Below are 27,940 nucleotides of genomic sequence, written 5' to 3'. Positions count from 1 at the left end.
ATTTTAATATTTAAAATTAATAAAAAGCAGAGCAGACTAAATAAATACCAATTAAAGATAAGGAATAGGGCTTCCCTGGTGGCGCAGTGGTTAAGAATCTGCCTGCCAATGCAGGGGACACAGGTTCGAGCCCTGGTCCGGGAAGATCCCACATGCCGCGGAGCAACTGAGTCCGTGCACCACAACTACTGAGCCCATGCACCTAGAGCCCATGCTCCACAACAGAAGACACTGCAGTGAGAAGCCCATGCACCAAAACGAAAAGTAGCCCCCACTTGCCACAGCCAGAGAAAGCCCACACGCAGTGACGAAGGCCCAACGCAGCCAAAAATAAATAAATTAATCAATTTTAAAAAAACCGATAAAGAATAGCAAGAGTCTAGACTCCAGTGGTTCAGAGACCAGAACCCCTACCAGAAAAATCAGTACAAGTGAAATTAAAATCCTATCCCCAGCACCAATCAGCTCCAGACCCACAGCCATGACACAAGTACAGGAAAGAAGATGGACATGGTGAAGAAAAACCATGACACATTCAAGTAAAACGTGCAGTGTTTGATCACCAGGTGCACCAGTCCCCGATGACCATTTCCTCTGAATTCCTCGCAGCAACTGGGAGAACGATGAGCACACAGTAGGTACTTGACAGATACTCGACAATATATAATAAGTTATCTATGACAGGCTCTATATTAAGGCATTTTCAAAGCCATAAAGGAAAGGAGACCTACATTTCTCAAATTTTTGCACTTCACCCAAAGAAAATATACAGATGGTAAATAAGCACGTGAAAAGATGCTCAACATCATTAGTCATTAAGGAAATGCATGTTAAAACCACAATGAGATACCACTACATACCTATTAGAATGTCTAACATTAAAAACACTGACTACACCAAGTGTTAGTGAGGCCGTGGAGCAGCTGGACTCTCACCCCCTGCTGGAAGGAATGTAAAATGCTACAATCACTTTGGAAAGCAGTTCAGCAATTTCTTAAAAAGTTAAACACACACCTACCATATGACCTAGATATTGTACTCCTGTTTACCCAACAAAAATGAAAGCATATGTCCATACAAAGACTTGTACATGAATGTTTATACTGGTTTTATTTGCAATAGTCAAAAACTGGAAACAACGAAAATGTCCAGCAACAGACAAATGAACAAACAAATTGTGGTATATCTGTTCAATGGAATACTATTCAGCAATAAAAAGAAATGATCTGATACGTGCAACACTATAGATGAATCTCATAATAATTATGCTGAGTAAAAAAGTCACACTGAAAAAAATAATATATACTGTATGATTCCATTTATATAAACTTCTAGAAAATGCAAACTAATCTATAGCAACTAAAAGTAGCTCAGTGGTTGTCCAGGGACGGAGGTATGGGGTGAGCAAGATTACAAAGGGGCATGAGGAAATTTGGGGGGTGACGAATATGTTGATTATCTTGATTATGATAAGTAAGGTGATGGTTTCACAGGTATGTCAAAAACTATATACATTATATGTGTGCAATTTATTATATTTTTGTACATCCCAATAAAGCTGTTAAAAAAAGCTATAAAGAAAAATAAGACACATCGGATCAGCAATGAACTAAATTGTGTACTTCTGATTTACACAAATACATTTAAAAGCATCCAAAATGACAATGCAACATGCTTAGTTGTAGATACTAGTTTAACTAGAAGGACCAACTACTAATATAAAATAAAAATACATTGAAAGGAAAAAAAGTAAAGTATCACCAGACCATCTTATTCTGTGGACCAAAGAGTCACAAAGCTAAATAAAGCTGGTCAGGGAAATAAGGTATTGATGACACCAGATACATCTGGGAGCTGATGAGGAAGCAACCAAGTTAGGATCCACCTTTTTCTGAGTTTTAAATCCCAGCGGGTTCTCATCAGTAGCCTTGAGCAAACAGGCTCTACCAAATTTTCCCCACAGCAATTATTCCCCTCATCTTATAGACGTTCTGACAAGTGTTTTCCCAGACACCTCTATGCCTGGAGTGTTCCTTGCACCCCTCCTGGAGCAGGGGTCCTGAATATCAGGGGCAAACAGGAACCACCCTGGGAGCTGTTTAAGAATATGGATGACTGGGCCTCTCCCCACAAAAAGCTCCCTATATGTTTCTAATATGCAGCCGGGGCTGGGCATCACCGCTCTAAAGGCTCCCTCATCTCTGGAGAAGAGCTGGGCCACCACATCCGGCTGGTTGGTCCCTTTACTTGGGAGCCCGTTCTAGTCCACTACTACCCAGCTGTCAGAATGTCCCCAGAGGGACATCCCTGGTGGCGTAGTGATTACGAATCCACCTGCCAACGCAGGGGACACGGATTTGAACCCTGGTCTGGGAAGATTCCACATGCCACGGAGCAACTAAACCCGTGCACCACAGCTACTGAAGCCTGAACGCTTAGAGCCCGTGCTCCACAAGAAGCCACGGCAATGAGAAGCCTGCACACCGCGATGAAGAGGAGCCCCCACTCACCGCAAGTACAGAAAGTCCGCGCACGGCAACGAAGACCCAATGCAGCCAAAAATAAACAAATAAATAAATTTTAAGTGTTTTAAAAAAAGGGGGGGGGCTTCCCTGGTGGCGCAGTGGTTGAGAATCTGCCTGCCAATGCAGGGGACATGGGTTCGAGCCCTGGTCTGGGAAGATCCCACATGCTGAGGGGCAACAGGGCCCGTGAGCCACAACTGCTGAGCCTGCGCGTCTGGAGCCTGTGCTCCGCAACGAGAGGCTGCGACGGTGAGAGGCCCGCGCACCGCAACTAGAGAAAGCCCACGCACAGAAATGAAGACCGAACACAGCCAAAAATAAATTAAAAAAAAAAAATGTCCCCAGAGAGAGGACTGACCTTGAGAGCTCATCCTAAGAACCAGCAGACCTTGAGCTCAGAGCTTAATCTAGGTTGAGAAACTGGCTCCAAACAGAATGACAATGACCGGTTCCTTTACACTAAGCAAACTTGGGGAAGTGATATATCTCAAGTCTGAGGAAGCTAGAAATAAGTATAACCTGGGCTGAAAATAGGGTTTTTTAAAATTATTATTAAAAATTCCTGTGTATCTGCCATGAATGAGGACTATCAGAGTGACTGGCATCACCAGATCAAAATCCATTCTTCCCTAAAAAACTCAAGCTAAGAGACAAAGCCATTTCCTAACTCAGGCCTATTCCCACACTACCGAGGTCACTGTACCTGTTAAAGCTTACAGAACAGTTTTCAGCACAGATAAACAGAGACACTGGCTCAGTGCTTCTTGACTATTATAACTCTAAATAGGGACTTTCTGGGCCCAAATCCACAGGTTACTAATGGCCTACATGGCAGACAGAGAAAGAAAAAGAGCCACATCAAGAGACCACCAAAATTACTTTCCATTCCAAGAAAGAACAGAAAGATTAAAAAAAAAGAGAGTTTCACTTAAAACCAGCGTGGGTTGCGAATGGCATAGTGTGAAATATTAACAATCCTGAAGCTCTCTTTGTTATGCAAAAAGGGATTTAAAAAAAAGATCCAGCTTCTATCTGATGAGTGTACTATTTAACCACCCATTTCTTTTCTTCCTTTGCCCAGGAATGGCCGGAGTGATGTAATTACCACACTAGACAGCTGTCTTCCTGGATAAAATCACCTTGTAAAGGAGAAATGCAATTAGAGGATGCAATGAAAAATAATTTTTAAACTGATTTTGCAGGCTGCCACATTCGAGTTGGTGCTTAATGGCCAGCTTCTTTATCACAGCTTTCTATTTTATGCAATTTCTCTTTGATTCAGTATCTATGGAAGACATGGAGTCTTAAATTTTAGTCCATGTCACAAAGGGTCTGAGATAAATATAGGACAGATCAGCTGAGAAGCGAGGCCAGGACCAGAACCAGACAATAAAGGGCCGAAGTGCCACTTGACGGCGGGGCAAGGCTGGGCAGGGCGGCAGTGTCCTTCGCCAGCGCTTCCTCTGCGTGCCCTCCTCTGGTCTCCCTCCACCACCCCTGGCAGAGCCTACCCACTCCCAAGACCTCTCCCATCACGCCTACACTGCTGACTGCCGAAACTCTACTTCGTCAACAACAATCCAAGCTCCAGACCCATATTTCCAAAAAAAACCATTTTGTTGTGAAATTTAAAAAAATATACTCCAAGGTAGATAAACGGTATAATGATCTCATCGACAGTATTACATTCTCATGATCCAGTTTCAACAATGAGCAACTATTTTTATCATATCCCGCAACACTTTTGAGAAGTGGAAGGCTGGAGTATCTTAAAGCAAGTCGGGTCCATCATACCGTTTCCCCAAGGCTTAGGGGCACCTCCGATGTGCTTCAAAGGGAACTCATTCTCTTTTCCGTTGGTCTGTAGACAGGAGTACTTCTGCACCTTTAGATTGCCTGCTTGATCAAGCATACACGTAGCCTGCAGAGAGGGCTTGATATATGCGTGCAGAGTGAACAGTACATACGTAAACACACTCGTGCGAGCACGCACGTGCACACAAGCACGCACGTGTGCACACACAGTAGCAAACTAGACGGCATGAAGCAGAGGTCCAGACGGAGGGTCTAGATAATGAGACGGGCCAGCACTTCTGAGAACGGGTGAGCACAAGGAAACCCTCCGGCTGAAGCAGGGGCGCACAGCAGTTCTCCTGTCCGTCTAAAGTATGACAGATCCCAACCAGTTATGGGCTTCAGCAGGCAGCTGTTAGTTGAACCAAACACGGTTCCCTCAAGGGGACAAGAGGATCTTTTACAACACATATGCTAATGAAGCACAACGACATAGAGCATTTAAAACAAAATGGCCCTATATTTAGTCTCCATAGACAGACTTTTACATTAATATTTATGAGGGATTCCTCGTTTACTTCTCCCAGAGATTTTTCTCCTGCCCAAATAGAGGGGATAAAAGATAAGTAACATGAACCAATTATCTTTTAAACAGCTACAAAGGACCACCGTATTTATCTGCATTCTGCTACTTGATTAATCTTCCCAACACACCACCTTCGGCACACCAGCCCCTGCCCACAGGCCCCAGGGCCTGCTGCTCCCTGTGGCGCCGCTGCCAAGGCCTCTGTCTGCCTTTCGGGCCCTGCTTTTGCTGCCCCGGCCTGCAGATCTAATCCTACCACCCGCACTCAGCAGAGCCCGACCCACAACTGCAAATGCTCACCTGCCAGCATTCCTGCACCTGGCTACCAGCCATTTATATACCCAACGCTTACGCTTCCAACTTATCAAGAGGTGTGAGCAGTACAAGCACACATCAGCACATCTTGTAAGACACTCTTGCCTCACCAGCTTGGGGGCGGGGGGGGGGGGCGGCACAGAGGGGAACTAGCCTCCAGGGCTGGTTCACTCAGCCATCAGTATGTGAGCCAAGGCCAGGCCGGAAAGGGACACAGGGAACCCTGGTCCCCAAGGAGTTTCCAGGCTTAACAAAACACAAGGTAGACAGTGGCAAATGCCGTGGAAGGGTTACCAAAATCAAGCCGTTCAGGAGTTCAGAGTTGAAGGTTTCTATCTGCCCAGTCACTGAACCACATTTTCCCTTCCCCAGTCAATGCCACAGACGGAGAAAGACACTTTCCTTCTCCACCTGCCAATAACACAAGCAATAAAAACACAAAAAAGGACATTTCAAGAACTATTACTGACTGTGTCTTCTCCAGGCCCTTGAATGGAAACTCTAAAGAGCAGGAACAGGCAACAGTGGAGCCTGGATACATAAGAAGACTATTCCACACCCCTGGCCTCAAATGCCTTCTGATTCGATTTCAAGGCAAATGGAAAACAAATGTGAACAGCAACAAAAAAGCAGAGGAAGAAAATGAAATGATGCTTGTGCAGTTAAACTTTTACAATCCAATTGGGTGAGGCCCTGGGCTCTTTCTTCCCTGTTCCCACGCTGAGATTACGGGTGCAGGCTGGCTGCATGAGCTCAGAATACCAGGTATCTGACCGCCAAGGGTTTCTTTCTGTCACGGTGTCAAGATGGTCTGACAACATTTTATAGAGTTCTCACCCTTTTCCCAGCCACAGTCATAAAACCTCAAAATAGCTAGGTATGCTAGTTCCTACCAACCTTTTAACCTGTACAGGGAAAGCTGGTTGAAACGAACAGGCTGAAAATTATTTTGTTGACAACACAGAGGGATACAATGAACTACAGGACTGAAGAGCCATATACAGGTAACCCCTGCCATATGAACACTCGTATCCAAACTCAGGATGCTGAATAGATTTGGATACATCTTTTTTTTTTGATAAGACTGGTATCCCTCACTATTCCGGGACACAGCTCCAGTCTTATAGGAAAAAGGCAAAAGAAATACTGAGTCAGACAAGCTTAAACAGAACTGATGTTAATAAATGAACTTCTGTAGTGTTGGCTATTGGTAACTGATCTCCTCCTTATTAATAGGGTCCCGCAATGGAGAGGAAGATTCTTCCGTGTTCTAGAATGCAAACAATGCTTTAATCTTTAATTATATTCTCAATTTCAACTCTTCTGGAGAATTACAGCCACCTAGGCCTAGGATTATTTCTTTATTACACAGCCTCTCAGTGGTATCTAATGAATATTGTTGCTTAATACTTGCCAGCAGGGGAAAGGAGGCTTTAGTGAATGTCTACTCAAGTTCTGATGACTTTTTGCAGAACTGCAAGGAAACTTCCAGCTGCAAAGTTCTCCGTTTCCTTTCGGGAACGCTTGCTCTGGTCACCTGCCCAAGCGCAGAGAGTCGGCCTGGGAAATAAGCATCCCTGGAAAAGGGGGTTCAGGCAACGATGCTGTGTATTTCTAAAGCTCCCGGCAGTGAACCGGTTTGCTTCTCATTCGTGGTGCGTTCACGGTCGCTTTGCTCAGAGACAAACTAAACTCTAATAAAAAGAGATGCCAAACATTCTTGTTCAAGGCTCCTACCACCATCTAAGTTGAAGAATTTAATATAAACTTATCAACATACAACCAAATTCTGCCCTCAACAAAATATCAAGATCCTCGGGAGGCAAAGCAAAGCCCAAGTGATCAAGAAGAAAATTAGGTCCCTGCAAGGACGCAGGTTCACAGCCACTATCAAACGACATCTGTAACAAGGTTCCTGTAACAGCATAGCAAGTACAGAAACTTGGAGTTTCATCTCTGTGTGGCTGAGAAAAAAAGCTAGTAAAAAAGGTCTGGAAAATCAACAACAGAAGAGATAATGATGTAACAGCCAGGAAGCTACAGGAAGAGACTCTGGGTTTGGTGCGCTTCATCCTGGCAAATATTTGCCTTTCTCAGTTTAAACATCAATGACCACAGTAAGTGGAGCCCCCTCGTTCATCACTATCACCAAGGACGGATTCATGTCACCTCTCTGCTCTCCATGATTCCTGTAGGTTTCATGTTAAGCAAAAGACAACAGAAGCCTCCGCCTTTCAAGAACAGAAGCTGTACTTACCACACATATTGGAGAGAATCCAATCATCTGTATAAGCACCATGTGTAATTTCAAGTGGATGATCTTCTTGGGAATTAGCGTGCAAGGCAGTGGCAGAAGATGAGCCTCTTTCAGTTAAACTCCCAGAACCAAATCAGTGGCCACCGCACCGAAGGCAATCTGTTGTTCAAACACGGGACCCCCTAGGTGTGCGTCATTATCCCTGTCACCTCCTGAATTGGTGGCCTTTCTCTCCAGCAACACTTGTCCCTGCACACAGTTTTTGTGTGTTGTTGCTGCTCAAACCTGAGGTAGGTCATCCAAGAACGGGAGCATGAAGTGAAGACTCCCCTCCCCACACTCTCGAAGGTATTAGACAACATTGAAACAGATGCCGAATGGTGAGGAAATGCCACTGGCAGGCTCAGAAGAACACCAAGGAATCCTTTTCAGCAATAAAATGGAACGGCGCACTGACACACACCACATGAATGAATCTCCAACACACCACATTGAGCAAAAGAAACCAGGAGGAAGGTATTATGTTCGGCATGACTCTGTTTACGCTGAGTTCTAGAAGAGGAAAACTAGGGAGCGGGGATACAAATCGGAACAGTTGTTGCCTGGGGTGGCTGAGAAACTGGAGACATGTACAGTCGACTCCTTCAAGGAGGTCTGCAGTGAAGAGGAGAGAGGGGAGCGGGGAGCTGGAAGGGGGAGGGGATTATGAGTCGGGTGTTCTCCCAGGAGATGGTTTTGGAACAAGCATGTCTGCATTCTACCAGGAGTGGGCCAGGAGAAGGGGAACACTGATGGAGCAGGACAGAAACAGGAGAACCACACGGAGAAATGGCTCGGAGCAGGTGAGAGGGGACTGGGCCTAGTGGACAAGCAGCGGGGCTGCTCTCGGCTGCGAGCGGGGACGGCGCATCCCCAGTGACTAGGGAGAAGGCAGCCTACGGAAGGTCCTTAATTTCGTAGGCAGGACCTCTTCACACGTGATACAAAAGAAACTGCCTGGCCTGACAACTTCCGGGGCAGGGGGTTGGGGGGGAGGCAGGTAATACTTTTACAACTAACCTTTCTGTAAAACAATTTATGTTTTTTTTCCTGGAACCTAAATGAGATCTGTGTGTGCAGAAAATACGAACACAGGAGAGTCTTTCACCTCGGCTGCCCCTGAAAGCCAGCATTTCCTCAGGCCAAGTTGCTGAACAGGAGTCACAGGCCAGTCAGCTTGGCCATACTGATTAAAACCAACATCCCACGTTGCCACAAAAGTACACTAAACAATACAGCATAGAGTTGAGACTGCTACCTAAGAGAGCACAAGTAAACGTGGCTCCAGCTGACATACAGTAAGTACACAGCGATCTCAGGATGCAACTCACAGATCCATCAAGTACGACAGCCACTTCCCAGGCTGATCCCGATCCTACGAAGGTCAAAGGCTGACAATGTTTACCCTGCAACAGGGGACACAGCTCCTTTATGGAAACGATAGTGTCTGCCTGCAAAAGACTTAATATGAACACTCGGGAATCACGGAAGTGAGGTCGCTTCACCAGTGCCCTCTGAAACGCTAACACGGGATCAAAGACCTTTCATCATGAACAACATCTTTGTCTCCTTACAAGCTTCTCTGGAGGGGGAGAAAGATATGAATCATTAATCCCACAAATCACTAATCCTCTGGGAACTCAGGGGAGAATCTGAGTTTTCAAAGACTACTGCTATTAAAGCCAACCGCACTTAAAAACAAACACCTTAACGCGCGATACAACTCTCCTGCGTTGTTGCCACGCCTGTGGTCTCGGCGCAGACTGTGGTTTGGTGGCAGTAGCTTCCGTGCCACCCAACTGCTGACACAAGCCAATGCAGAAACTCAACTGCCACTACACTAACAGGCGCACAGAGTTCCAGGGGTGGGCGAGCGAGGGGCCCAGCCCCTGGTCCTTCACCAGCCTCCTCCACTGTTTAGAAATAAACCCTTTCCTGGTGAGCTGGGACGAAGTGAGAGAGTGGCACGGACATATATACACTGCCACGTGTAAAACAGATAGCTGGTGGGAAGCAGCCGCATGGCACAGGGAGATCAGCTCCGTGCTTTGCGACCACCTAGAGGGGTGGGATAAGGAGGGTGGGAGGGAGACGTAAGAGGGAGGGGATATGGGGATATACGTATGCATATAGTTGATTCACTTTGTTATACAGCAGAAAGTAACACACCATTGTAAAGCAATTATACTCCAATAAAGATGTTAAAAAAAAAAAAAAGAAAAAGGTCATTGGAGAATATAACACAGAAAAAAGAAAAAAAAAAGAAATAAACCTTTTCCTTAGAATCCTGTAGGCCTATGCAAGAAAGCATCCAGCTCTCCATAAAGGAAAGCCTCCATCCTTCACAGCTGGCAGTGGAGAAATTGGGTGAAGTTTGGCTGGGCCTCCCTGCATGGATCTCTCTCAGCATCCTGCCTGTGGCCTTCTCGGGCACGTTAGGATCGCTTCCTTAGGACTTGGCACACTCGACTATGATTCCCTGCTACTTGTTTTGTTCCTCTATTTCTACTCAGAGTGTCCTGAAAGCCGAAATTCTATCTTATTCATCTCCAAATCCCCAGCACGGAGCACAGAACCAACCACCTATAGGCCCCGAGTAAATATTTGCTGAATAAATAAGTCAATGGGGCTCACAGGCTCCGCCACTCTTTCCTCTGTGTAATGTCTCTCCTCATTGGCAACTGGGGCGCTTTTAAAATATGTCTGCAAATTCTTTTTTATTTTTAAATTTTCTAAATCTTTTGGCTGCGCCCCGCGGCTTACAGGATCTTCCTTCCCCAACCGGGGATTGAACCCGGGCCCCTGCAGTGAAAGCTCTGAGTCCTAACCACTGGACTACCAGAGAATTCCCTGAAATATGTCTGCAAATTCTGACACTCCTTCCTTCACAAGGGAGAGGCTCTTCCCCCCCACACCTTGAATGTCAGTGAGATGTAGTGAATCATTTCTAACACACACTACAGGGTGGAATCGATGCTACATACCTCTGAGGCGAGGCCATAAAAAGGACAGGCTCTGCCTGGCTTGCCTTCTTCTAGATGGCTTGCTCTGGAAGAAGTCACCCTTAAGTCCAGAGGACACTCAGGCACCCTGTGGACAGGCCCACGTGGGGAGGAACTGAGGTCTCCCACGGACAGCTGGCACCAACTTACCTGCCATGTCAGTGAGCCACCTTGGAAGTGACCTTTGAACCCTGGCCCAACTTGCAGACGACTGTGGTCCTGGCTGCCATCTGACTGCAATATTATGAGAGGCTCTGAGCCAGAACCATGCAGCCAAGCCATTCCCACGTAGGATCCACAGAAAATATGGGCGATTATGTTTACTGCTATTAAACCACTAAGTTTGGGGGCAACTTTTTACGTAGCAATAGATGACTACTGTAGCACCCCTGGAGGATTCGTGTGTTGTTTTATAAGGGAGTTCAAGGGATTTCCGTAATTACAAAGATAGTTTATGGTCATATCACACTTACAGTAAAAATTCTGTAATGAGTCATGTCCTACAGATGAAACCACAACATGGCTGATTAACAAGCAAATTTAAGTATTCCACAGGTCAAATTATACTACCTTAAAATCTAAGAACTACGTTCAATAAATGTTGGGATGTGATACAGAACAATATTACAATTCTTCTTGAAGGTTGTCTTTTGTTTTTAAAAATTATATATTACATATGCATAGAAAAAAATCTAGAACAAGGTCCATCAAAACTTTAACAATAACTTTCTCAGGGTGATGGTATTATTATTTTTTCTTTTCTTTTTTGATACCTTTGGTTTTTTCAAAGTGTACAATATGTATATATTACTAGGGTCCTATTTTTTAGTCTAAAAAATATATATATGATCCAATTAGGCCAGCAGCTATGCATTACTGGTGTCTCTATTCTGGACATCTAACACTATAAGTGGCACATAGTAGGTGCTCAATAAAAGTGAACAGAATGTCCTTTAGCTGTAGATCCTGCCTACTGGACAGTCACTTTACAAAGGGATTCCAGGATAATGTGAGCCCACAAAGCTCAATGATGTGAAAAGGTAGCAGTCAATTTTCACAGGAAAGAGGCTACTAAGTAAAGGAAATCATTTCAACGTTGTATTCTTAGGATGCAGTAACCACTTTTCTCTTCGAAACTAAGTATTTTGAGTGATTTATTATAAATTTATAATGACAGTTGTGAACACCAGTTGTTTCTTTTTTTTTTTTTTTTTTGGCATGCGAACAGAGTCTGTTGATTGCCTTGGTGCTTAAAATAGTTTCTAAGTGTCCTCATAATAGCATGTCACCTATAAACAGGTTTCAAGCCAATGCAAATTAACAAATGGTGAACAGATGGACTAAGAACTGACTTTTGTCAAGAGAGAGTTAGCAACAAACACTTTTGGCTCCAGTCTTGTGGGACCATTAGAAAGTCTTTCACTTCTCGCCAAGCGTCTTGCCTCAGTAGACAATCCAAGCAGAGAAGGTGACAAGTTATAAGGGCCCATTAGACTTTTGAGAGCCGAAAGCTGAGATGTGCAGAACCACCACATCAACACTTGAGAAGCATCAGACAGAAGGAGCTTCCTGCCAAATGGTGAAAACTCTATCCTGCATCACTCAAAGAAACTGTCCCTGTAGTCTCCGGAAAGGATGGCACCTGTGCATGCAGCAGACAAAAAATAACTTGTTGGAGGCTGGCTGGTTATGTTCATCCCATCCTGGAAGCACATGTTAACTGTGAGGAAAACCTGAAAGTCACAGAAATGGTGGCCTATGGGTGTCCACTGGTGAGGGCAAAGGTCCCCAGAGTCATCTCCTGCAATCTCCCCAGCTCCTGAATGGCCCTTCTCCTCCTCGTTCTCCGAGCCTCCCCCTAATGTCAACTCCTTGGAGAGGCCTTCTCTGACCACCCGTTTTAAGCAGTCGCCCCTCCTTACCACCCTATGTGTTCCCTTCCTAAGTACTAAACATAACCAGAAATCGTTGTATTAATTTGTTTAGGGGTACTTGTTTTTTGTCTTTTCCCCCCAGTTAAACCAAAAGCTGCAGGAAGATGGGACCACGTCTGTCTTGCTCATGATTGCATCCCCAGAGCCTAGGGCAGTGCGTGGCAGAGAGCAGGCATAATAAATAGTTGCTAACCAAACAGAAAATAAATGAGATCCTGTGTAAAGGCAAACAACCGAATCTCCCCTGCAAACACTCCTTTGGACTGGAAATTTTAAGATGTAGTTTGTAACTGAGGATGTAAGCAAAAGAGGGTACAACAGGAGGGCGGGTTGGGCTGGGCAATGTGTTTAAAGACCAAGTCGAGCTTTGGGGAGTAGTGCCCCTTTCAGGGGAGTGTTCATGTGGATAGAAAAACTACTGGCAAAGACTGGTGTGCTTCAATTTCTGACTTCACATCACTGACTGAGCCTTGGCCTTCATCTACTGGGGCTTCTAGTAAAGAACAACCCAACTGGTGGAATAATTGTGGCATATTCGAAGGAATACTACACAGCAACAAAAAAGAACAAGCAACCTGGATGAATCTAACAGATATTGTGTTGAGTGAGGACAGTTGATATAAAAGATTACATATTGTGTGATTCCATTTATACGAATTTCAAGAACAGGTAAAATCAATTGTTCAAGGAAGTCAGAACAGCTGTTAAACTTAGGGAGGGAGGCAGCACTGGGAACATGAGAAGAACCCTGTGGGGTTCTGGAAGTGGTGGCCACGTGGCTTGATCTGGGTGGAGCTACACGGAGGTATACACATGTGAACAACCAGTGATCTGTACACTTTACAGTGTCTGCTCTCTCTCCTCTTGGGAAAAGGAAGAGCACATATATTACTATTTTAAAAAAGAATAAGTGGGCCTAGCACTGATTCTAATCCCAGCTCTACCGGACTCCCTAGATGGCCTGCAGCTTATCACAATGTGCTCCTCGGCTGTCTCATTTGTAAGATAAGGAGAACTGCCCTCATGCTCTGCCAACTCTGGGAATGTGACAAGGAAACAAAGAATAAGCTCTGAGGTATCCTGAAGTCCTAGAGTCACACAGAAACCGTGTAAACTATGAAGTGCATTATAACTGCTTCTTTTAAGACCTATGCTGTGACAAAGCGAGAGAGAGGCACGGACATCTATACACTACCAAACGTAAAATAGACAGCTAGTGGGAAGCAGCCGCATAGCACAGGGAGATCAGCTCGGTGCTTTGTGACCACCTAGAGGGGTGGGATAGGGAGGGCGGGAGGGAGACGCAAGAGGGAAGAGATATGGGAACATATGTATAACTGATTCACTTTGTTATAAAGCAGAAACTAACACACCACTGTAAAGCAATTATACTCCAATAAAGATGTAAAAATAAAAATTAAAAAAGACCTATGCAAAATAGATTACCTACATGTTTGGTTTCTAATCTTAACAGATACCTTTTTAAAAGAAAGAAATGACTTTGCAAAAACCAGTTTCCACTAGTTAAAAACAAGCACAAAGCAGACGTCACCCAGGACAAAAGTATGTTTTTTAAACCCAGCACTCACTGAGGCGGTAAGACAAGAGTCGTGGGTTGAGCCTTTGGTCTACGTTTAGCAGATACTCCCATCTGGTTAGCAGAACGTTTCAGCGACTGTTGATTCAAAAGGCCAGATGCCAGACCTGCATGGTACTGCAACTGCAGAGAAAAACCAAACAAAAGGGGAAGGAAAATAACATTTGGTAAAAGCTAGACAAGGGGTATTACACTATCAATACTTGATACACCTTACCGGCTCAGAACATTCTTAATAACTTCAAATACAGCTGCTAACATTTTGCTTCAAGGAATGTATTTATAAGGAGATAATCAGACAAATAGGAAAAGAAACATGAATAAGGTGTTCATCATAGCATTACAAAATGATAAAGAACTGGAAACAATCTAAATGCCCAACAATAACTGGGAAATTGGGTAAAAAGAACTTTAAAACATCATTTTGTTGAATTAAAAAACAAACAAACAGGTTACACTGTAAACAGAGAGACACTTAAAACCATGTTCTCTAAAATGTTAACAGTGTATTTCTAAGTAGTAGAATTGGGATAATTTTTTACTTTGTTTTTCACTACTATTCATACATGCTTTATGTAAATGGTTTTAAAGCTTATGTCATTTTTTAAAAGAGGAGCCAGTGGGTTTCCTTAAAGACAGATTAGTTCTGGGAACTCTGGCTACTGTCATGTCTTGCTTATAATAAAAAGCATATAACTCATAGTCCACTGCGGTAAACCAGGAGCACAACAGGCTTATCATAAACAGATTCAAACATACCGCTGGGCTGCTGTTTCCAGTGGTTAAGATACAAGAATCAATCACAAGAATAAGCACATGAATATATCTTACAACAACGTATACAAATGGATATAGGTTCACTGAACAGAACTGGTTGGAGGAGTTAATACCACTCCATGTACATGCAACTGGAACAATACAACTGGGGTAAGGAAGCAGTAGACTTTAAATGGGCTGAGAGCCAGCATCCTTTGCTTTGTTCACGACAAACTGCTGAGTTTCGAGGTTACTTAGGACAGATCATCTTACTTTTCTAGACTTTAATTTCTCTATTGGAAAAGAGAAATAATACTGCCTCATTCTAAAACAAACAGGACTTTTCAAAAAATCTACTTTATTGAGTTATAATTTACATAAAATAAAATGCACACATTTTAGGTGTACAGTGTGATGTTCTGACAACGTATACCTGTGACACTGCCACCCCAATCAAGATACAGAAAATCTCCATCACTGCAGAAAGTTCCCTGGCGCCCCAATGCAGTCAATCTCCCTCGCCCCCAACTCCGATCATGAGGATCTTTCAATTTAAAATACAACTCATCACTCTCACTCATTGCCAAAGGAAGCTTATATCTATCCAATTTGACATGGGACCATGACTCCCATCTTCCTTTTTAAATCCCATACTTTTGTATTTTAGATCTTAAGAGCTGTCATTCATCTCTATAATAAAATTATCCTTGAAAGGTGTCCCAATTTTCAACAGATGTAAATAAAGCATTCAGATGTGAAAATGCCAAGCTAAGAATTTGGATTGAGATCATTTATAACATCCAGTATGTTTCTTCCTCCCTTCTCAAATTAAGCAAGGTCTTTCAAACGTTTATTTAGAATTAACTAATATACAAATAGTAATTCATTCTGAAGCTCTGAATCAATTTCTTTTCAAAATGCTCTTCCAAGGCATAGATTTCCTTTGCAGAGTCAGCTACATTACAGCTCATGGTAATGAAACTGGTGACCACCATATAAAAGGGGCCGGGCCCTGGATGCAAAGGGTAATAACATTCTGAAAAATAAATGGCCTCACCTAAAGCCATTGGGCTGCACACAAATACAAAGTGGAAGAAAACAAAACCAACTGAAATGATCTGCTTCTTGAAAGTGGCTATAAAAATGAAGATATCCAGTGACCCAGTAATACTGAAATGTCTGTGTTTGGAGCATCCATATTGCTTTTTAACAGGCTCTTGATTTACTTGGTCGATTTGCTGTGGGAGCCTTATGGCTGCACAATACAAGACAAAGATATATCACATTGATAATAAGAACGGAGCTCTTCTCGGGGTGGAAAGGGGGGGGCATAATTTGGCTCTAACAACTCATCGCAGACCAATGAATTTTGCTCAAATTTGTTTTTCTGCTACAGATTTCTTAAATGGGAAATCGATGGAAGCAAGGGACAGTACAAGTTTGAAAGACGATGTTTCAAAATGTCAGCTACTTGGGTTTCGATCTTCCCCACCAGAATTTGCAATGAGTGCAATATGCATGGAGCTTTATGGAATTAAAGGGAAAGACAGCTTGGCAGGGGTCCCCTCCTGGCTCAAGGAACCGTCTCTCCTTTTGGCTCTCCTTCTTCTTTGTATCTTATTGGGGTCCATGCAAGCTCAGCCATTCCAGCCCTGCTGACTCTTTGGAGGGGACGAGTCCTGCTAACCACGCAGAGCAGCACGGTGATTTTGCCCACCTGGCATCAGTTTGATCATTTGCCCAAACAAACAAACAAACCCAAAACAGCAGAGATGCATGCTAGCTGCTGTCTTTCAAAGGGTTCCTTTGAAACTTCTACCATCTGGGACGCTCTTAATGTACACCACACCCCTAAGAGCACATGAAGATGGAAGGACTTTTCTTCCCCCCAAACGAAACCTGCCTTTGAAAGCTGACTCACAGTGATTAAGCAACATTTGTTCACCATATATACATTTCCCAGTTTCCAGGAGCACAGCTCCGACTGTCAGGATCTATAAGGAGCCCATTAAATATTTACCGAACCATCTTTATAATGGGAGAAAAGGTCAAAGTTAATAAAACTGACAGGCAGCTCCTGTCCAACTGGATTTATACATTATTTAAGCACTAAATACTCCATTCCATGAAACACAGTTTAGATCTGAAGAGACTCTTGGAAAATGTTCACTCAGACAATGGTTCTAGAACAGCAGAAGGGAGTCCAGAGCTAATCTACAAATTAACATTAAGAACATATCACTCCCCAAAATACTGCCGTAAGTTTTCAATTACAGGCTCTGTAATATTTTCTATGAAAATACATTTCAATAAACATATGTGGCTTGGGAACAACTCTATTTCAAAGGGCAACTTATCAAAGTTATAATGTGATTTTTCTATCCAAGATCATTTCTCCATTAATCAGCAAGAATAAAATGCAAGAGGGAGAGAAATAAAGCAGTCCCTTCTTTTAACTTTCGCGTCTCACAGCTGTGGGGAATGGGAGCGTTCATGTGGTCAGCTGGGTGAAGGGCTCTTTACTTACTGGTAAGTGGCCACTCTGCAGTAGCTGCTATTTCCATGCTCTCTGGATTTTGAGAACATTTCTCTCAGTTCCTGTTTTGCTGTCTATTAATGTCAAACTTCTATTTTCTACGACTAACCTCGGATTTTTCTGTCAGTTCTCAACCTAAAGCCCTTTCTAATCAATTATGTCTACTAATTAGCTCTATGTCTGAGATATTTTCAACAACTCATAATGATCTGAGGGAAACACCATTTTGAATTAGGAAAACCTTGATTTACTGCATATTTCTTAAAGTACTGCTGTTTTATTAACATTAAACATGCACAAGTGTTGAATGTTACCAGGTAGGGTCCTGGTAAACTCTAATGTACAGACTAAGAGCCTCTATAACAAGCATTCTCTTTGAAAATGTGCTACTGAACTCTGCTACTAACAAGAGCTGCGCGGTCTTACACATCTCACTCCCCTCTCTGCAAAACGTGTGTTATGTTTTCTCCAAGGATCCACCTAGCTCTAAGGTTTGATTCCTCTAGGTTTCTAAAGAAGTTACATGGGTATTTGACTTCACCACAAAGTGTTGAAGTAATGTCCCTACAATTTCATACAACAGCAAACCCTTTTCCTCTGGATAGCCTAAGTCTTTACTGCTTTTAAAAAAGTCCAAATCCAATTAGCTTTAATATGCTTCAAATTACAAGTAACAAAATGTACTGGAAGGAAATGACATGAAAGGTAATTATTTTAAAAAACAGGACTCAGATGCAAAGTTTCTGACTTAAATCTCGGGTTCAGAAAATCAGATGAGCAATGATCCCCCTGCTTAGTTCTCCAACTTGTTTCACGTCTTCCACGTTGTTCTGAATGCTCTACCTGCTCCAAAATAGATAAAGGACATGTTCTGCAATGGACAGAAGTTTGAGAAGAAAATAGAAGGAAATTCATCATGCCGATTACATTCAATATACTAATTAAGCCAGTGGCGTTCAATTAGGCCTAGTACTTAAAAGCTGTAGTGTTTCCTAGAACCTCCCAGGGGTCCATGGTACAGCATCTATTCATAAGCAACACTATCCTACCCATGCCATATGGCCTGAATCTCACTTTAAGAAAACTGACATTCAAAAATCTCAAAATTTATAAGCCAGATCAATGAAGGCTTGATTCTTCCTACTCTGAAAACCATTATTTCGTTTTCAAAGACTCACCAAAGGCTTCTTTAAGGGTGGGGGCAAGTTCAACGACAACAGCAGCAAGACTTCTCCGAACCTTAAGGCATTTCACTTTATTTCTAAAAATCACTTTACACAGAATTACATATACGTTCCTAAGAACACTAGGAAGATACATCGGTACTTCCAGTAACTAAACCCTTTGGATGAAGAATGAGACAGAAGTCAGTCATAATAAATTCTGGCTGGCTTAGAGCAGGGCCACAGGAGCGGAAGAAGAGATCAAGGCTGGGGAGCCCCTGGGCCTCCTCCAGTCCCCCTCAGGCAGCTCCCTTCTCCCAGCAGAGCTCCTCTCTGTCACTGGGATTTGGCACCAGGTAAAGTAGCCTGGTGTTCTTTCTTGGTCCAGGAGTGACGCTGGCCACGAGGGAGACGTACCTGGAGGATACAGCCTTGTTACTGATTAGTCTGCATTCTCTGCAACCTGCAGGGTAGTGCATGACGTACAGGTGATGCTAATGAATTTGTCAGCTCTTAAGTGGACTGGCAGATTGGTGAAACTGCCCTGGCCTGGCCTGGCCTGTCACTGGAGCCAATCTAGAGAACAGAATGACTCCATCAGACAGTCCTCTTAAGGCTGGTCTCTTACAAAAGCAAACACACAGCTTTGCAGGTGCTCACTGCTGTGACAGAGCCATGAAGGAATCCTTTCTCCCTCTTACTCTAATTGCTAAAAAAGCGGGCACGTCTGAACCTCTCCGCAGGTTTGAGTTCAGGAAAAGGCATCCATGGGGACTGCACTCGGATTACTTCAAATCACAGAATTCTCATGTCAGAGAGGAGTCTTAGTGAAGCCTCCCCTCACCACACCCCACCCCCACTTTACGGGAGAGGAGACTCTGACCTTAAAGAGGTTACACATATCACAAGAGGGAAAAAGGCCATTCAAGGTTCACGTTACATATCTTTTTCCTGTGGTTTTAAGTGTGCTGCATCTTTCTAACCGGAGGACCTGGCATTTGTTATCTCTGCTTCAGCAATGACACACAGGTATTCTTCTCGGGCAGGCGGGAACTAGAGCTAAGGGAGCGGGGACGGAGCATCACTAGCATTCGCTGGCTCTTGTCTGCTCTGTTCGCTCTGACCTCTTGCAGGCGCTGAGATGTCACATGGTTTTCCCTCCTACTGACTCCAGTCATGTCTAAGGTGGGGAGTTTGGGGAACTCATTCATTTTAAGGTTTTAATATCATTCGGCATCAAAAACGTTAGAGAAAAGAAACCAAGGAACCATAGAAACCTCAATGTTGTCAGAAAACCTAAATTCTAGACTCAGCAGTAACACATCTGACCTTCCTAGCAGCCTTGATATCAGTTGATGGGGCAACTGTGCTAGGGCTTTCATGGGTTTTCATAAATTATCTTATTGTCCAGGAGAATCCACATGTTTTTACTTAGGGATCATCTTTGAGAATTTGTGTAATACATCATGGTAGTAAGAGGCAAGGGCACTATCCACGTAGGACCGCTTCCCCTGCAGATCACTGACCATAACAACCAGAGCTGGTTGGCATAAGTGTGCAAGGGTGCACGCCAAGCTCACGGCCCCAATCTAGGGACATCTGACACCGGGATCAGTTCATGCCACAAACACCTGGATCAAGCCACACGCCATGAAGCTGGCATATGTGTATGTGGCACTAGCAGGGTGGGGGAGGCTAAGGTGAGATTTTCATACAGTCATATTTCTCCTAAACCATTAAGCTTTCAACTAAAACCAATGTTTGTGCAAAACTAGGAACACTGCGTCACCACTTCGAGTTGCAAAAACCTTTGCCCCTCATTATTAAAATGTGTTTTGTTTCCAGCTAATGAGAAAGAACCATGTATTACAATAAAGCTCTGTTTCTTCCTTGGAACATAATTCTAAGGAAAGAAAGAAGCAAGGTTGCCTGGTATTATCTGTGCCAAGGAAAACAACTACAGAAAAATAACATAAATCTAACTGTTTTGCTCAGGTTTTTATCTAAATATCAGATAATGATATTAGCTTCTTTCCTCATTTTATCTCCTACTGCTTCTTTCATATAGCCAATATGAAAAAAAAGAAAGAAAGAAAGAAAAAACAACCTTAGATTTGAGCTTTTATGGGTAAATGATTTTTTTTTTACTTGGGCAAAACAGCATCAATAAACCATAAGGAAGCCTCCAATTTATTTATTTGCCTATTTGTTCTCTACTGGGAAGCTGGGTTTCAGGCCTTTCAATTACCATGAAAGCCGGACACCAAATCAGGGCTGTGCTTCTGCTCAACTGTGGCATCATTTCCATGCTAAAGGCCATTTGGGTTTCTTTTTTCCTACATATGAATCCTCAAATGTCCAAACTTCAAAACTGTCAAAGAAGTAAACAGAGAGCATGGATAGCAGTCTTTTTCTTTCTTAAATATCTGCAATGTTTAGAGTTGTTTAGAATTGTTCCTCTGGAGTGTTCCAGAACTCACACCTTTATTAAGTGGCCTTTCTCCACAACTGCCCCTCTTTACACTACAGCTGTACGCATGTTATCATACTTCAAGGAGGCCAATCAGCTGGAAGAGTTATCACTCATATATCTAAACAGATCCAATAAAAAGCAAACCGTGAATGTGGCTAAAAATGGAGGAAACAACCATCGTAGGGACTGTTTGTAGAGGCAGAGAGAAAGCAGACAAAAGAAAGCGAAAAAGAGACCCTAACAGACAGACAAGGGTACACGAAAACTGGTGTTCCCCATCTCCTGTTAACCACCTTGCCTTTCATACCAGGCTTTCAACCTGTTTATCCTGCACAGTCCTGGAGAGCAATGCACAGGGTCATAAAAATCATGTTGGAGGGCCCCTGGGCCACTGAAGAAGATGAAGGCAGGATATACAAATAGGATCAAGGCAAAATCTGACAATGCACTAATGAGAGCATTCTAACAGACTATTAAACGATGGGGACAATGAGAACATGTCCTCTGAAGAGGGACAACATGGGGGCAGTCTTGCTCACCTACATTCGTATTAGAGGAAGCAGTCCATGCCAGATGGGCCATCATGTTCTTGTCTCCAACTAAGCCTGAACCACCCCAGAATAATTATCCATTTACACACTACACTATATCCAACAAAAACCAAAATGTGTCCTTGACCTTTCTCTATCACTGACCAAAGATAGAAGTAGCAGGGAAGAATGACACGCCCGAGAATTAGCTTTATATTTCCACCAGAAATGCCAAATACTAGTTTTCTATTGCATACCTAGGGCCTGGATCAAAAGTCTAAAATGGAAGGCTAGAATTAATTATGTCTAAGGTGACTTCTAACACTGAAATTCTATGATGTTGTATTTCTCTATGAAAATGCAGTCTGAACTTGCATTGGTGAAATTTAAATACATTTTTGAAACACAAACATTTTATCAGTCACCAGAAGTCTCTACTTAAGGCAGTTAAAGAAGGGAAAGGGCTCTTTGTGATGTCTGATGCTTGGTTGTTAGTTGAAATCTAGTGCAATGCTAGAGGTCTAGCAAGTAACAAATGTTTGTTGACACACACTACTTTGTTATTCTTCCCAAACATTCATAGGTGAGGCCTGGAGGAAGAACTGAATATTCCCATATAATAGGTGTGTCCCTGGATATTTCTTTTTTTCTCTTCCTCCCAAAGAAAACAGAGATTTTTCAACTGAGAAATGAGTAAAATGACAACCACTGGACACTTCCATATCTCAATTCTAGACACTGAATTCTAAGCATTAGTCATTTGCCGACTTATCACTGAAAAGATTTCAGTCGAGAAACCAGTAAACATGATTTTTAAAAAATTACCAATCTGATCAATTTAAAATTATGATTAGATTATGATAAACTTCTTTTATGGGTAGTAAAAATGATTCCTATGTGCTCATAGTCAGTCAGTTTAGATTTAGTTGGACAGTTTAACTCTCCCTTCTTCTAATGTCATGAAATGCTGAGTTCTGCTTTAAGCATCATTTTCATTACCATCAAAAGCAGCCCCCATTGGCTTCTTCTGCTTCCTTCCATAAACATCATAAACATCGTCAGCGGGAGCCAACTGGCTCCAAATCAGGGATCTGATCAGCCTCAGCCCCAGCCCTTGCTTACTCAGGAAATGAAGCAAGGAGGCGGGGAAGAGGGAAAGGGAGCACAGAGAAAACTCAGAAGGAAGAAGAATGGGAAACAGGCATACGATCACTGACTTTAAAAGATACATAACTATGATGTCAGACAAGCTGAAAATAACAGGAGTGGAAGCAAAAGGCCAGTGGCTCAGGTCGGAGGCCTGTGAGAGCAGGAATCAGGAAATAGAAGAAGACATTCAGGAAGACGCTTTTTTTTTTTTTTCTTTTTGCGGTATGCGGGCCTCTCACTGCTGTGGCCCCTCCCGTTGCGGAGCACAGGCTCCGGACGCGCAGGCCCAGCGGCCATGGCTCACGGGCCCAGCCGCTCCGCGGCATATGGGATCCTCCCAGACCGGGGCACGAATCCGTATCCCCTGCATCGGCAGGCAGACTCTCAACCACTGCGCCACCAGGGAGGCCCAGGAAGACGCTTTTTTTTGTTGATCATTTTTAACAACTGCCTTTTCCCTTCGGGAATAGGAGGAATAAGGCCTGGTGGCTTGGGGGCAGTAAGTTCACGGAGGCACGTGCTTTCCTTTGTGCTCTGGCAGCAAAGGCTGCAACCCCAGAGGCAGTGTGGTCCCTGGGGTAGGAGGATGAGCTTTGTAGTCAGACAGCCCCGAGTTCAAACCTCAGCTCAAGTACGAGTTATTCTGGGCATTTCTGGGTGTTTCCTCTTCCCTGTGAGCCTGTTTCTCCATCAGCCCAATATGGGGGAAAGAAAAAAGATTTCTCTCGCAAGGACAAAGCTGTTCTCTTGTTGACTGAGCACACTCCCTAAGGCAGACTTCGCAAGTGCCTTTTCCTTATCTAACAACAACCCCATGGAGAGAGGTATCGCAGCCTCCTTTTACAGATGAAGAAACAGAAGGTCAGTCATAGAAATTAAGTGAAATGGTTCGTGCAGAAGATGTAAGCACAGGGCCCAGCGCCCTGGGAACAGACAGAGTTGGCCTTGTGATTATCAGAAGTGACTATGCCCCAAAATTCGCCTCTTCCAACAATGCCGAGAATGACCGAATTTTCACAAAACTGATTAAGAGTATATCACCTTTCAATCAAATACTGTCATCCTAAACATGTCAGATAATAAACTGGTAAGTGTAATGGAAAAAAGGAAAAAGTACCCCCCATCCCCGCTGTTCTGAATGAGTGAGGTATGCTGAGAAGGAGCCCCAACTTGGTTCCTCTTGTACAAACGAGGAAAAGGATCCATCACGCTGGTGACGCCTCACAGCCAACTCTGTATAAAACTCTCCATAAAGCCCAGGACAGCTGTATGGAGCCTAGGGAGACGCTGTAAGCACTCAACACGAAAGGCACCCAGAGGATCAGCTGGGAAGCTCCTTCTAGCACACCGTGGAGAGTGGTTTTTAAAGCTACGAACCACCTAAATGCCCAGAAACTTGGCTCAACCTTGATGCATTAAACAAGCAAGTTACAGAGTATTTCTTAGGCAGCTAACAAAGTATTCAGCACTGGAAGATCAAAGTCTCTCTGCAGACTCCCAGAGTACAGTCTTCCCTAGGTATCCACGGGGGACTGGTTCCAGAACCTGCCGTGGATACCAAACTCCGCAGATGCTCAAGTCCCTTATATAAATGGTGCAGTATTTGCATATAACCTACACACATCCTCCCGTATACTTTAAGCCATCTCTAGATTACTTATAATACCTAATACAATGTAAATGCTATGTAAATAGTTATAAAAACAATGTAGATGCTATGTGAATAGTTGCCAGTGAGTGGCAAATTCAACTTTTGCTTTTTGGAGCTTTCTGGAATTCTCTTCCCAAATATTTTCGCTCTGCAGTTGGTTGAATCTGAGGATGCGGAACACACAGATACAAAGAGCCGACTGTACTTGTTTCCTTCCTTATCGGCCTGTTGAAGGTTTTTTGTTGGTTTAAGTTCTGACTGTCAATGTCTACACAGGAAGTATGAGAAAAGGCAAAGCAGGAGTCCATGCAGGATTTTCCTATGATAAATGTGGGGTTAGGATTTTTTCTTTTGGAAGGAAACAAAGGCAAAACTCATACATACAATGGGTATGTTTTCGGTTTAAAATGAACAACAGGTCAGTGTGAAACTTCTACTGATCAACAGGACTGAGGTACGACTTCTACTGATCTTAATCTAATTAAGAGAGTAGGTATGTAGTCAACTATGTGGATATAAACCATGAGCCCTCTACTTAACCACCCGTGAGCTTCGGTGAGTTGTTCAACTTTCCAGAGCCTCAGTTCTCTTCTATTACTGGAGATAATACTGCTACTTGATACCACTTGATTACCCTAGAAACGACCTAGGGTTTCATGGAGCAAAACCACAGCCAGCTTCTTGGAGTTAGCGAGAATTAAGTACATGAAAGCACTGAGCAAAGTGGCTGGCACAAAATATACACTCAAGAAATGTTAACTATGATTATTATTACTCAGCTGAGGCTGTTGAGCCATTAACAATTAGACTGAGTGTGAGGGGTGACTAAGCCAATAACTGGAAGGCCTTGCCTCTGATGAAAAAACCTTAGAGGAGATGGACCAGTGAAAAACGGGCCTGTTTCTGGGTGGATCTGGGTGAGGGGAGTGCACAGAGTTTGGCAGGACCATAAGAGAGCTGAGCCCCTGACACAAAAAGGGCTGCTCTGATGTGCAAGTTACTTACTTCTATGATGCTTGGCAGCCCTACTCAAACCCCAAATTGTGCTGTAAAGAACAAGTCAAGCATACAAAATGGGGACAGCAGGAGGCAGCTGGGAATGTCCAAGAAGGAACAGTGACAACACGTCTATAACCAGCCACATCCATCCAAAGGTGAGAAGCAGCCTCCTTTTGGACCAGAGAAGGGAAAATAGTAGGCAACTGGTGCCACAGCCAATGTTTCCTTTTGTTACACAATACTCAAATAAATACATTGCCTTTCCCCTTAAGTACCTGGCAGGTAGGAGCTGAGAAGAGCTGAAGCTAGTTCAAGCCAGTCCAGAAGTCTTTCTGAAGCCCCTTTTATAGGGCTGACCATTAGAGAATGCAATAAATGTTTGCTGGGAACGGGATGGCTTGACGGATGCAGAGCATAGCGCTAGACATGGATGGATATAAAAAGAAATGTCCTCTGCTTTTAGAGGGCCAAGATCTGCCTGGAATGCACGCTTCATAAGAGCAGCCAAGAGCACCGCAGAGCTCCTTAATCCTCATCGCTAGGTGCCCTTGTCTAGAACAACGCTCCGCATGACAGTAATAATAACACGAGCCAGTGTGTATACAGTACTCATTGTGAACTAGGTGTTATTCTAATTCATTTAACTCAATCAAACTATGCAACCACCCTATGCGGTAGGTACTATTATCTGTATTTTACAGATGAGGAAATTGAGCCACAGTGGGTAAGTGGCCTGCACAAGGTCATGGAGCCCAGTCAGTGGCAGGGTCAGGCTTAGAATCTGGACAGCCTGGCCCCAATGTCCCTGCTCTGTAACCACTACACTCCACGGCTTCTCCAGAACTTGGCATGTTCTCAGGAAGGATTCTTAATTTTATTTTTATTTCCTTTTTGCTTTTTTTTTTTTTTTTTAACAAACCCTTGTGTCGAAGTATTTTTTAAAATAAATGAATACATGAATACATAACTAGCAGGGGACGGCTAGGGGAGATCTGAACTAAATGACAGAGTACAGTGGGAATCTGGACTCTGAACCACCTTCTTGCGTAAGGTCCCCACAAAGTGGGAGGATGATGGGCCTCTACTGCCTCCCCTCCCTCCCTTTCCTCATCTGTAAAATAGAGATAATCGTACCTACCGCACAGGGTGGTTGCATAGTTTGACTGAAGTAAATGAAGTAGAGTAACACCTAGTTCACAATGAGTCCTGTATACACACTGGCTCGTGTCATTATTACTGCTATGCTGAGCGTTGTTCCAGACAAGGGGAAAAGGCCCAGCTCAGCCTTATCAGGGTGCAACGAGCAGTCACACCCAGTTAATAAGGGTTTGCTGTGAGGCTCCCTGGGAAGTAGAGAGAGCAGACGTGTCCCCAAGCAGGCCCCTTAGAAAACGGGAGCAAGCTCGTGCCATGCGGCCAACTGCTGCCCAGCTCACGGCCACTCTGACTGCTGGCACTTGCCGCCTCTTCCAACTCCCTGTAACCAGATGCTCTTGACTTGCCCTGTTCTCTTCCAGGCCTCCGCCTGCTGCTATGTGAGTGGACAAATTCGCACACACCACCTTTTCACCCAGTTAGTGCCTTCTCACACCTGAGAAACAAAGGATGGACAAGAAACTGGCATTACAGAGCCACAATTCTTTTTTTTTTTTTTTGCAATATAAAAACGTGTAAAAAGTTTTCAAAGTCAAAAGCTTTCTCATCGGGGCTTCCTTGGTGGCGCAGTGGTTAAGAGTCCACCTGCCGATGCAGGGGACACGGGTTCGTGCCCCAGTCCGGGAAGATCCCACATGCCGCGGAGCGACTGGGCCCGTGAGCCATGGCCGCTGAGCCTGCGCGTCCGGAGCCTGTGCTCCGCAACGGGAGAGGCCACAACAGTGAGAGGCCCACGTACCGCAAAAAAAAAAAAAAAAAAAGCTTTCTCATCAATACAGGCGCCAAAGCTCCTGTGGCAGCAAAAACGGACATGAACTGATGTGAGTCTATTTAAATCTTAATTTATCTCACGTAGTGTGAATAGTCAAACGTTTTGCTACACAATATTTGATTACAGGGTACTGCCCCAGACCCCGCTGGAGACATTCGTAGTATATGAACCATACTACCTTTCAATAATCCAAAATATTCAAAATCCAAAACACAGTCAGACCCGAAAGCTCTGGATAAGGAGCTGTGAAGCCGAGCCAGGCAGTGGCGAGCGGGCCGGGCAGCACGCGTGACTTCTCATCACGCGGGTCTCAACCTGAACTTCACCTTCGCAGAGAGCTTCCTCTGGCCACCGGATCCAAAGGCGCCTCTGGGTACTCTCCATCACACCGCAGTGCTTTACCTTAATGACGGCAGTAAACCCAAACAGGTATTTTATACGTATTGTTCGTTTCTTTGTTTAGTGTTTACGTCCCCCGCTCTACCCCACCCCCAACACATACACTAGAATAAAAGCTCCACTGAAACCCAGACTCTGGCTCTCTTCGTCACCACCGCAGCTCCGACACTCAGAACAGTGTCTGGCACACTGTTGTAGCTCAATAAGTGCCTGACAAACGAATAAATAAGAAAACACTCAGAAAAGGCACGGAGGCATCGCAGGAACGGTGCACAGCCAGACCCACACACCCTGCCTACACAAATTAA

General features: G+C 43.9%; 1 protein-coding gene across 1 annotated transcript in view; it reads right to left on the bottom strand.

Annotated features, from left to right (window-relative positions):
* Nucleotides 1-27,940, bottom strand: part of MED27 (mediator complex subunit 27) — a 207,645-nt gene that overhangs the window by 126,013 nt on the left and 53,692 nt on the right. The window contains exon 3 of the mRNA XM_082611957.1: nucleotides 14,042-14,172. Within this exon, the coding sequence (XP_082468083.1) occupies nucleotides 14,042-14,172 (131 nt within the window). The remainder of the gene's footprint in view (nucleotides 1-14,041; nucleotides 14,173-27,940) is intronic.

Source organism: Mesoplodon mirus (genome assembly GCF_964341445.2).
Source record: "Mesoplodon mirus genome assembly, chromosome: 1".
Taxonomy (NCBI): domain Eukaryota; kingdom Metazoa; phylum Chordata; class Mammalia; order Artiodactyla; family Ziphiidae; genus Mesoplodon; species Mesoplodon mirus.
Note: the sequence above shows the minus strand (reverse complement) of the source record. Positions and strands in the feature narration are given on the sequence as shown.